Source organism: Danio aesculapii, chromosome 24, assembly GCF_903798145.1.
Source record: "Danio aesculapii chromosome 24, fDanAes4.1, whole genome shotgun sequence".
Taxonomy (NCBI): Eukaryota; Metazoa; Chordata; class Actinopteri; order Cypriniformes; family Danionidae; genus Danio; species Danio aesculapii.
In genome coordinates, this window is record NC_079458.1 from 13372135 (window position 1) to 13384581 (window position 12447).

Sequence of the window (12447 nt, forward strand, 5' to 3'; positions counted from 1 at the left end):
CGCTGTTGTTTGAAATGCCACTGCATCACATTTACAGATTCTGAGCATTTTAAGCCTTAGGGTACAGCTGAAGTTTAGTTACGAGTCGATGTAGTTGTAATACTCAATGTTTGCATATAGCAACAAAATGGATGAAGACCTGAAGAACCTGTGTGTAAGTTTGCAAATCTGTACTATGTTTAGTTTCTTAATTTGGCTGTGCAAATGTTGTTTTTAATTATTGTTTTGTGCTCTAATTATTTTTCGGTGTTCTAGAATTATTCCAGCTGCAATTAAATGTTTTTATAACTTTGAATTAGAACTAATATTTTTGAAAGTTTTATTTCCAAGTTCTAAAAAAGCGTTCTTTACATATAGAAATCTGATATATGGAAATATATGCAAATTACATATGACAGTTTGAATTTTAAACACACATATTTAAATTTAAAATATATGTCATATATATGCAACATATATTTCAAAATACTGCAAACTTGACTGTTACTCATGTTTTTCAACCAATGAAATGACAAATATGTACATTTGTGTATATATATGTGAATATATAAATATATAGGGTATATGCGGAAGTATGCTAAAGGACTTTTGATTTGTCAGTAACCTGGGTTAAGCGCTTCCGGTGAACTATATGCCGTTACAAAATAGCCTCGTTTAAGGTCTGTTTTCTTTAAAAATCAGCAATCTTTAAATCCATGTCTTTAAAATATGAATATTTATTTTACCCCAGTATATTCATTGGAGTTTCTGCGCTAGCCTGCCGATTCTGACGGGCTTTTGCGAGTAAACAGCTGTTTGTCTCGTTTTACGCTTGAACAACTAAATGAATGCTGAAGTCTATTAAACTGATTGTGTTATAATTACATTACAACATCGATGCTGTAAAAGGAACCGTATAAAATGAAAAAAAGTCACATTAATCGTTCACCGGAAGTTTATCAGTACGGGAAGAAACACTAGCTCCGGATGTTGGAAGTACAATAGTTAAAAATGATATGTAAACAGCCAGTTTGCAATATTTTGACTAATATGACATATATTTAATCCACGTGAAATCCAAATATGTCATTTGCATATATTGCCATATATCAGATTTCTAAATGCGTTCTGTTAACAAAAAAACATGGTTTTTAATATCAATATTAAAATATTAGCACAAAAATTGTTGCCAGTTCTTATTTCATAAAACATTATTAAATCTAATTCTCAAAATGTTTGCAAAAGGCTGAAGTTGCACATTTTCTTGAGTGTTTTCTCTTATGTTCACATGAGAAATCTTGTGGGAATGTTAGGTAAATGTTCTTTTTGTTGGCTGCGATTGTGATTGTCTGACGTTTTTTTTAAGGATGCAACATACTACTTAGGGTAGATAGAACAACATTGAAATGTAACATTTCCATATTTTAAAAAGCTTACTGTTTTAATGGCATTTTGAATGTTTAGGAAATATTAGCAAAATGTTTTATTGGTATTCTGGTTGCGAAATATTCAGAAACAAACTAATTCATCTTACTTAATTTTGTTTTTGAGTCTGTGATTCCTGTTTTAACTCTCATTCTAACAACTGGCCTGCTAAAAATTACTTATTTCATAGAACAAAATGCTTGCTCATCCCACTAGAGCTTCTTGGAAATCTTTGTTGTCCAGTGCTCAACCCCAGGAGTCCATTTTTGAAGTGATACCTGATTTAATCTGTGTTTTGCAGGTGACATACTGTATGCATTCGCAGAGTCAAAAAAAAAAAAGTCTCAAGGTCTGAAACGCAATATGAGATCATGTTTTTTTTTCAAACCGGTTTAAATGACAGAGGCTGTGTCGATGTTTTCAGATGTCACTGCATGTAATGGAGATCATTAGAGTGTTTGTAATGATGTGTTATCTGAAAGAATTACAGAATTCAGAAATATATTAGTCACTGATGCTGATTTTAAAAGTGTCTGGATTTTTGAGGAGTAAAGCGGAGATGTTTTGGATTTCTTGTAAGTTGTTCTGAATCTGCATTTGGGTTTTGTTCAGGTGTGACTGATCTCCCACAGTGTGTCCATCTGTCATGTGTGATGTGCTTCTGTTAAACTGTCTAAACCATGTATACTTGTTCTTCTAAGTCTGTTATTTGTATAATTGCTTGTGATTTTTTGAGCTATGCTTAACGTTTGAGCTGTTTATTCTTAAGCAGCAGTGGTGAATTTTCTGTGTGGAGTAAATGAGAGGTGCCGCTGCCGCAGTCATGAAAGCAATGCTTAATGAGCTCAGTCCTTATGTTTGTTTGTTCTCCGCAGGACTTGAGCTCCTTCGCCATGCCGTTCCTGGAAGGAGATGCAGAACATGCCAGTAAGGACGGCGTACGCAAGGTATTTGAGCCTAAAGCCTGCACAGATTTTGTTCAGGTTTGAAATAAATCCCCGTTGTGAGAAATGTATTAAGACCCATTCACTACATGAAAAGATGCCAACTTAGAGCTGGGTGGCAAATTGAGTTTGATTGATATATTGATAAACAGTTGAAGTCAAAATGATTAACCCTCCTGTTTAACATTTATTTAAAGATTTCCTATGACAAACAGTGGTATAGATGTCTCATGTCATCATATACAATAATATAGCCATCTATTATACAATCGTCCATCGGCTAGTAATCCAATCTTGAATTGTGAAGGGTAAAATTAAGAAAAAAAACGTTTGTCTTTTAATATAAATTCTTTAAAAACTCCTTTAGAGGATTCCACATATGCCAGAAATCATCATATTTCTTGACGGAAGTCATAAGTCAGTTTTTCTAAGGGTAAAAAGATGGCAATTTGATTCAACCACATTTCAAGAATTCACACTTAGCTCATGATTTTATACATAGCTTGTTTGGCATGCTGTCCCAGGAGAGAGCCCTGAGCTCAAGGGATCCTCGGGCCTAGGGCTTCCTCCCTTTTGCAGGGCGAGGAGAGATTGAGCTCAGGTCGCTCTCAAAACTCCACCACTGTTGAGGCTAAGGTGAACTTCCTGAAGTTAAGACATTAGAAAAAAAGATTTAGGCTTATTTTGTCTTTAATATAGAGCATATTTGGACGGTGGGAGGAAACCGGGGAACCCGGAGGAAACCCATGCAGACACGGGGAGAACATGCAAACTCCGCACAGAAATACCCGATGGCCCAGCAAGCAACCGATGCCGTTGGCATTCTTGCTGTGAGGCAACAGTGGGCCACTGTGCCACCCATTCTGGATAAAGTTGGAAGAAGGGGAGGAGGGGGGTTTCTTCCAGATGAAGATAGTTGTAGAAAAGAAATGACGATATATACATATTGACTTTGATTGGAGGATTGTGATTAGCTAATGTGGGCCAGCCCGGTCTAATCGTGAGCATATGCTCCTCTTGAAATTAGTTTAATGTTAAATTTTACATTGACCGAAGGAATGTTAGGAGTGGATCACTACAAAAGAAAACATTTTCTTGCTAGATAAGTACAAACGTGTAACACAAATTCTAGTCCATGACTAAGGTGTAGACCAGCTTTACAATTTAGAAGAGAAATAACTGGTGAAAGGTTTACCTATAATCTTCTGAATTAATTTGTGGATTTCTTTCCAATATATCTTAATTATGTCACAGCCCCAGAATACATGCATTACCAACATTGTAATTGCACTTAAAACAACATTGAGAAACATTAGGAAATACCCCCTGAGAAATTTTAATGATTCTTTTTTATGTATTTCCTAAGTGCTGTTTAATATAAAGGAGCTTTTTTGATAGTTTTAATAACTAAATGCGAATAAATATCTTTTGTCTTTGCGATGTTGACAGTGCATAATATTACACTAGTTATTTTGCTAAGATACTAATATTCAGCTTAAAGTACAATTTAAAGGCTCAACTAGCTTAATTAGGCAAGCAATTTGGACTACCGTGGTTTGTTCTGTAGCCAATTGGGGAAAAAACAATTTCTTAAGGGGCTAATAATATCGACCTTAGAAATTTCATATTAAAACATGTAAAAACTGTTTTCACTTCAGCCAAATTAAAGAAATAATCAGATGCTTTGACAGATTCATGTCCTCCGAACAGAACTGCTACTTGTTTGATATGTTATTTTCTTTAGGGCACAACTTACATTATTCTCAGTATGGGTTAAAATCCCTTATACAGATATGTAAAAATATGCTATTCACTTTTCTGTCCCTAAGAAAATAAGCATAACACAAATGACGAATACAAGAAAATATTACTTAAAGACTGGGTTATATATATAGCACTGGTTGGCACTGTTGCCTCACAGCAAGAAGGTCGCTGGTTCCAGTCCCGGCTGGGCCAGTTAGCATTTCTTTGTGGAGTTTGCATGTTCTCCCCGTGTTGGCGTGGGTTTCCTTTGGTTTCTCCCACAGTCCAAAGACATGGACTATAGGTAAATTGGATAAACTAAATTGGCAGCACTGTGTCAAAACAAGTAAAATATAGCTGTATTCTTTTGATTTAACAAAACATTTCTTAAAAAAAACTAGCAAAAAACAAAATAATTGACATTTTAAAAATATTGTCATGTATCTAAAATATGCACAGTAATCTGTGCTGGAAAAGGGCTAAAAAGGTTTCAGACAGGGGCGGACTGGCCATAGGGAGCACCGGGAAACTGACGGTCTATCTGGCCTGCCACCCTGATTCTGGACTGCCGTAGCTTTTAGCGCGAGTGATCATCCTCTCATTTGGTATTCACCTGCTTTCTTTTGCTCGTGCGAACACAATGATTTTTGTCAGTCATGCTGCTTCAAGGTTTTAGGATCGCATTTGCATGCATATTGGGCCATCCTTATTGTCGAACCCTGCTTTTAAGAAAACTACAAGTTAAAAAATAATTTTAACCAGTCAAAGTGGCTAGTGGGAGCGGCTGTCTTACCCGCCATCTACCCGCATTTGGCGGGTTGGGGCGTGTTAATATCAACCCCTGCCTGTGATCACTAAGCTAAATTCTTTGCAGTCATTACTTAAGTCTTAAGCTCCACAAGATTCTTCAAAAATTATTCAAATATGTAAATTTCCTAAAAACAAGCACTTTTTACACACATATATGTACTTTTTACATACATATATATAGTTTTTATATACTTACATTTATATTTTTATCTATTTATAAATTTTATAGAAGTTTGTGCTGCCAGTCTTCTCCAGTTCAATATCTCCTTGCTAAAAAAAGAAAGTCTTAATAAAATAAAATAAAACTGACACAACATTTTTAAACGGTTGTGCAACTTTGCTTGCTGATGTTGATTTTAGCAATCAGAAATGAAGTGTAGCTTTTACAGTATTTAAGCCTTATTCACACTACAAGCGACTCGCTGCGGCAAAGCGACAAGCAATCGTTCATTTCAAGGGAGAGTGAGCGACTTCTGGTGACCTCTGTCTACGTGAGTGACAGTGACCGTTGGGGACGAGATGGGCATGTTGAGCGACGTGACAAAGTTGAGGATCCTTCAACTTCATGCAAATGAAGAGCGACTTTCTTGAGCGACAGCCAATAGCAACACCAGTAGAGCTCACGTGATCCTCTGTCAGATCTCTGTATACCCAGACCTGCGTTTGCAGCAGAGCGACAGGCATCTAAGTCGCTGCTAGTCTGAATGAGGCATTACAAATACTCTTCATGTGCAAATACTTTACTTTTGTGTCAGATTTTGGTGCCAAAAATCCAAATACTAATATTAGATAAACTAATATTAGTAACTTCAGATCCGCTTTAGTCGATAGCTTAGTAAACATTCCCAAGCAATTCTGGGAAGTGATCATATCTGAGGATCAATCACCCGTAGAGGCCAGCGAGGCAAGGCTACAGAGGAGATAAATCACCTTACAGGCCTTGCGCTCTGCTTTTCCCTCAGCTTTTGAAGGTGAGCCGGAGTCACTCAATCTGAAGGACTCTTTTCATGTTTTTCCAAGGCTTTGGAGTGTAAATTTTATGATCAGAAACAATCTGCCTCATTGCTTTACCAATGCACTCAGGATGTTAGCTAATATTTCTCCTTGTTCAACAGATGTTTGAGTTACCTAAGGCAAGGTCACTGCAGAATCACTATATGCGGATGATCATTTGTGTGCAAATGAAGTAGCATTAGCATTGTTCAACCGTTTTGCCGATTGGCTTGGATTCTGGATCGGAGCCAAAATAAGGGTAGAATGAATTGAAAGGTAGCAAATTGCTGCATCAGCCGGTTTCACTTATCTTATGATCTGAGTCTCAGAAGATGCCCTCAGAGAATTCCCCTCCTCCCCAATAGTTGCTGCTCTGCTTAGGGATGCAACGATTAACCGATTTCACTATTAATCGTGCTTTTATTTGTTTATTTTCATTTTATTTTGTTAAATTTGTAATATTTAATGCTTTTTATTAGTTTTATACTGCTTTATGATTTTTATATTTTTATTTCAATCACCAAACATATTTTGGATAGTTTTAGCCAATTACAGCTCTGCATTAGTAGAGGGAAATGCATCTTTTATGATATTCATATACAAATAAATATACAATATACAAACGCCAACTTATCCAGCATATGTTTTACACAGCAGATGCCCTTCCAGCTGCAACCCAGTTCTGGGAAACATCCATACACACTCATTCACACTCATACACTATGACCAATTTAGTTTATTCAATTCATCTATAGCGGATGTGTTTAGACTGTGGGGGGAAACCGGAGCACCCGGAGGAAACCCACACAAACACGGCGAGAACATGCAAACTCAACACAGAAATACTAACTGACTCAGCCGGGACTTGAACCAGTGACCTTCTTGCTGTGAGGCGACAGTGACAACCACTGAGCCACCGTGCCACCCCTTATTTTTAATTTTTTACGGGTTTTTTTCTTATGCTTTAAAATTTTTTGATACTTTTTTGTGATCGCTCTGAATTAGTAACGGGTGATGTGCCATTTTACCTAAACTCTCTCTTTATCTTTGCAGTCATCAGTGACAAATCCTGTTGTATTCTGTGAGCGCGATAGAGTCGTCATGTGTTGAGGTATACAGTACAGTGAGGTATTTATGCCTCTCTGATTTAACAAAAGCCTCTTGACACAACAAGGCCATCTGTTCTTTTGGCTGTCTAAACAGATTTCAGTGGCTTTGTCTGGCTGTTTTGCTGTGCGAAATTCCCATGTGAATGAGCGCTGGAAACATCAAGGACTCACAATGGATTTGCAATGTTATGACGTCTCTTCATTCAGCATATCTCAATGTCTGTCCTTCAAACACGCGCCAGTGGTCAAGTTATATCACATACCTTGCCAAATGCTTAGTCTTCAAGTGCACGCCTTTAATTTATGATGCCGATACTATCCTTGGATGCATAAAAACAATAATTCAACACATGATGTAATGTCTCAAAGCCCAACGTATATCTACAGCTTTTTATTAAAGTATGCTACATTAGATACACATGCTTCAGATCTTTCCTTTTCCAGTCTAGTGTAAAAAAGTGTACATAAGTGTGTACTTTGTGTGTTTAGAAAAAAATGGGTTGTATGGAATATAATCAGTGACAAAATTTGATTCAGCTTTTTTTAGTTGCGTTTCTTTACCAACTCATTATGGCATGAACAAATAAAACATCCTGGGCCTCATGTACAAAAACTTGCATTGAATTCATACTAAAACACTGCATACGGACAGAGCTGTAAATGTGCGTACACAGTAAACAGTTCAGATGTTTAAAACACTGCGTACGCTGAATCCCACGCATATTCTATTTGTACATCTGAATTAACGTGAAACTGAGCGCACGTGCACGAGCGCACAACCCCTCCCTGCCTCCTCCCTCGGATAATATGGTAAAGACTCTACTTTGGCAAAACCAAACAAAAAAGCAATGGCAAAAGCTAGCAAGCAAGAAGAGAAACTTCAAAGAATGTGAATTGGAGGTGCTCCTATCGGAGGTAGACCGGAGAAAAACTGTGTTATTTGCAAGTTTGTCCTCCAGAATTAATAACAAAATTAAAAAATAGAGTGGGAGAGTTTAGCTGACGCGGTTAACGCAGTGGGGTCTGAACATCGCACTGTGAATGAATTAAAAAGAAATGGTCCCATGTAAAGCTGCAGGTTAAGAGGAGAACAGCGGCGCACTGTCAAAGTGTGGACCGAACAGGCGGGGGAACAGGGGATGCTAACTAACACTCTTTGAGGAGAGAGTTGCCTCAGTTGTGGGCGATACACAATTTTAGAGTTGATTTGAATATTTGATCTCAAACGGAGTTTAATTGACTTTTACAATTTTTACATTAAAAGTATTTTAAATATATTATAAAATAAATAAAGTGCTAATTCCAAAAACAGAGTTTTATGCAATAAGCAGGATGTTTTTCTGAACAGTTTGGTACTGGTTTTATTGTATAATTTCATATGGTTGAATTGTTTAATTCATTCGTATGGTTAATTTTTTTTTTAATCAAGAAATTAAGCCTTGTCCAACATTAGGGCATATATTTATGCCTATCTGACCTATTTTTGGCTCAAACTATAACAGGAGTAAAGAATTTAATTGGTTTGAAATCGAAAGTCTAATGAATGTCAAACTAACTTTCTCGCAGTTTAGCAGCATGGTATGGAAACCATATATACCTGCTAGACATGCGGATGATCCCGTCCCATACAGCTGGCATTGCACGGCTCAAAGAGACTTTGTAGTGTCCAATTTAACCCAATTGCCTCTAGGAGTCGCCAATGGAAATAAAACAAACACACACAAGAAATACACATATGCCAGACATGAAGTTGGCGTGGACCAACGCACATTCTCAAAATTATTATCAATACCAAAATTATTAAGTTATAACGCTGACCAAAAATGCATACAATTCTGCATGACTTTCTAATACTTTTCCTTCAAGAAATATAAAACTCCATGATGGCAATTGTTCCTGTCCAGGGGGATCTTAGCTGTCGATCAGCCAGCCCGACCAAAACCTTCTTCAGCAGGGGTCCATTTAGTCGCCCCTCCAGCCCCATGTCTGCTCCAGCCCGGACTAGAATCAGCCCAGGATCTCCCAAACCCATCTTCTCCAACCACGAGTCCTCCCCCAAGTGTTCACGGCGCCGCAGCTTCACTGGGATCTTCCGCTCATCCTCCAAAGACTCCACTAATCCCTCCACATCTCCAGTCAGCATCAAACTCTTCTCCAGGACCAAGAAAGGTAAGAAACGTGTGTTGTTCTTCTTATAAAGTGTGTTGTTCGCCTTTATCTAAAGGCAGCTTTTTAAAAGTTCTAATATAACCAAGAATGTGTCTTAAATTACTTTACAGTAGATTTTCAAAGCTTCAAAATAACTGAACCAATTACTTTGAACCATTTAAAACACCATGAGACACCTGGTGGTCAAAATCATTAAAATGCAACAAAACATGCATTAGAATTTACTTTTTCAAAAATGTTTTGACCACTACCTGACAAAAGTTCTAGTTGATCATTTGGAAAAATGGCAGAAGGTAGATTTTTCTGAAGAATCATCTTTTGAATTGCATCCCAATCATTACAAATACTGCAGAAGACTCATTGGAAACCGCATGGACCCAAGATTCTCACAGAAATCAGTCAAATTTGGTCAAGGGAAAATCATGGTTTGGGGTTACATTCAGTATGGGGGCGTGCAAGAAATCTACAGAGTGGGTGGCAACATTAACAGCCTGAGGTATCAAGACATTTGTGCTGCCCATTACATTACAAACCACAGGAGAGGGCAAATTCTTCAGCAGGAAAGCGCTCCTTCTCATACTTCAGCCTGCACATCAAAGCTCCTGAAAGCAAAGAAGGTCAAAGTGCTGCAGGATTGGCCAGCTCAGTCACCAGACATGAACATTATTGAGCATGTCTGGGGTAAAATGAAGGAGGAGGCGTTGAAGATGAATCCAAAGAATCTTGATGAACTCTGGGAGTCCTGCAAGAATGCTTTGCCATTCCAGATGACTTTATTAATAAGTTATTTGAGGCATTGCAGAGATGTATGAATGTAGTCCTCCAAGCTCATGGGAGTCAAACACAATATTAATTCGTTTTCCACCGCACTATGACTTTATTTTCTATACTGTACATTATTTAAGTGACCCTTACTGTCATAATTAAATAATTAAAAATCATGATCATATTTTATTGTGGTAAAATAAGTGTAATCTAGAGGCCTTTGCCTTTCATATAAGCCACATCTGATACCAAATGATCAACTAGAAGTCAAGTTATTATTTGTTGTTCCTAAAACTTAGGCGACAAGATAGGCAACAAGACTTTTGTCAGGTAGTGTAAATTGAAAATATTCCCAATAAATGCACTAATCTGTAGCTTATCGTATAATATCCTTAAATATTAAGTGTCTTCATAATATGCTTTTTTAAAATACGTTTTTCAGGCTTATATATTGTTTGTTATGTGGTGGGCTCTGGTAAACAGGCCAATAAGAGACTAATAACTATAAGTCTTACTTTTATTTTACAAATGTCTCATTAAAACATCTATAAACTCGTTAAACTGGTCCAAGATCAGGTAAAAACTATATGAACTGAATGAAGCTGCATAATTCTGGTCTTTATGTTATTACACAGATCACCTCCAAGCAGAAAACTATTACATTTTTGAAACATTAATGACGTAACGAAGATTTTGCCAATTTTAACATGCTCTGACAACACTGATTCCAAACTAAAGATTCGTAAAGGTTTTAAAGCTTCATGAAGCAGTTTGGATTCATCACTACTTCATTGATCATTTATCATACCATGCTGTAAATGACTCTTTTTGGGTGTTTTATGTGTTTCTTTAAATGCAAATGAGCTGCTGCTCCCCCCGCACCCAGATAAGCGCGGAGCCTTTTCAGCTTGTGCCTCAGTTGCTCCGGCAGCGACTGGAGCTACAAATAATAATGCATCAAAACTAATATGGTTTCTGATCTTTGATTGATCCAAACCAAATCTGTGTAGTCAGTCTGATCTCACGAGAAAACATAAGTATTTTACGTTTTGTCAGTTTAGTGGTTAATTCATACAAGTTCAGTCGTAAAAAGGAGGCGTGGCACCAAACTCCACCCCTAAACCCAACCGTCATTGGGTGAGGAGCAAATCATACTAAATTGTATGAATTAGATCATACGAATTCATACGAACTAAATAGCCACTAAATCAAAAAGTTACAAATTGCCGTGAGATTGCGTTGATGTAGCCTCTTGCATATGGAAACTAATATAAAATAAAAGTCAATAAAAGAACAGGATTTTAAAGAATTAAAATCTATAAAATGAATGAATTTTTGGAGTTTTTATCCTCAGGACGGAAACTTTTAAGAAAATCTGTCAGTGAAAGAGTAAAAAAATATTCAAATACGATACTTTGATGATTACTTCATTTTGTAATTTGCATTTTTGCCCTCTATGGAAATGTGTAACATTGACGCACAATGCACAAAACTCCATGAAGGCTAGATTCAGGTTTTTCTAAAAAACAAAAAAGGAAAAAAATATAAAAATAAATGTATTTTGATAAATATAAATAAATATATTACAAATTCAGACTAATACTGTTTTACTGTTTTTTGATGTAATGGTGTGCATCTTTTACTGTAGTAAAATATTAACGAGACACAAAAAACGCAATACTAAAAAAATTGTTTTAAGCAATGCTTTAAACAAGATACATCATTCATATTAACTAAAATATGCAATAAAAATTGGACAAGCATTTATTGCACATTTGAGAGAGCCATTGTGAATGCCATTATCACATGAGTGTGCAGTGAGTCAGCGTTTGGTGAAAGCTTTCACAGCTCAGCCTGCGGTGTGTGTGATGATTGTGATAATTGAGCTCGCTGCTGATTTAATGGAGGTGTGGGTGTTTCTTAATGCATAAGACCCCCATAATGAATTCAGCTGTTGCATATGTCATCCACGTGAGTCGGATTTCATGATCAGATCCAAGAGACAGCTGTTGTTTTTATGGTATTTTTATGGCTATTTTGAGTTTATATTTATTTAATATTATTAAAAATATATTGTTATTAAATTTGTTTTTGTTTATATTTTATAACGTATCAGTCACTTTGGACCGTTAGTTACATCATACTACCTCCCTGTATGTTATCAGGACACCGTCACTTAATTATACTTACAAGCTTTTTGCACTATATACTGTTTGCATCTGCACAACTCTGGTTTGCACTTCTTGCCATGTGCCCTTAATTGTAATTCTATTGCATATTTTTAGTTTTACCTATATGTTTTAGATTATATGTGTAATTGTATTTATAATATTATCTGTTAAGCACTTAGGGTCTGAGAGGAACACAGTTTTGATTCTCTATGTCCTGTGCATGTGGTTGAATTGACAATAAAGCAGATTTTGGTAATCAATTATATTTTATATTATGTTATTAAATATATAATTTAGCACAATTAATGTTATTTTAATGGTATTGTTTTGTTGAAATAA

At 36.4% G+C, this 12447-nt stretch overlaps 1 protein-coding gene across 2 annotated transcripts in view; it reads left to right on the forward strand.

Moving 5' to 3' along the window:
• The window catches only part of prkag2a (protein kinase, AMP-activated, gamma 2 non-catalytic subunit a), a 124914-nt gene that overhangs the window by 11968 nt on the left and 100499 nt on the right, over positions 1-12447 (forward strand). For both annotated transcript variants that reach the window (XR_008835975.1, XM_056450918.1), the window contains exons 2-3: positions 2280-2351; positions 8908-9172. Coding sequence is in view for 1 of the 2 variants with exons in the window: in XM_056450918.1 (XP_056306893.1) it covers positions 2280-2351; positions 8908-9172 (337 nt within the window). In the remaining variant the exon portion in view is untranslated. The remainder of the gene's footprint in view (positions 1-2279; positions 2352-8907; positions 9173-12447) is intronic.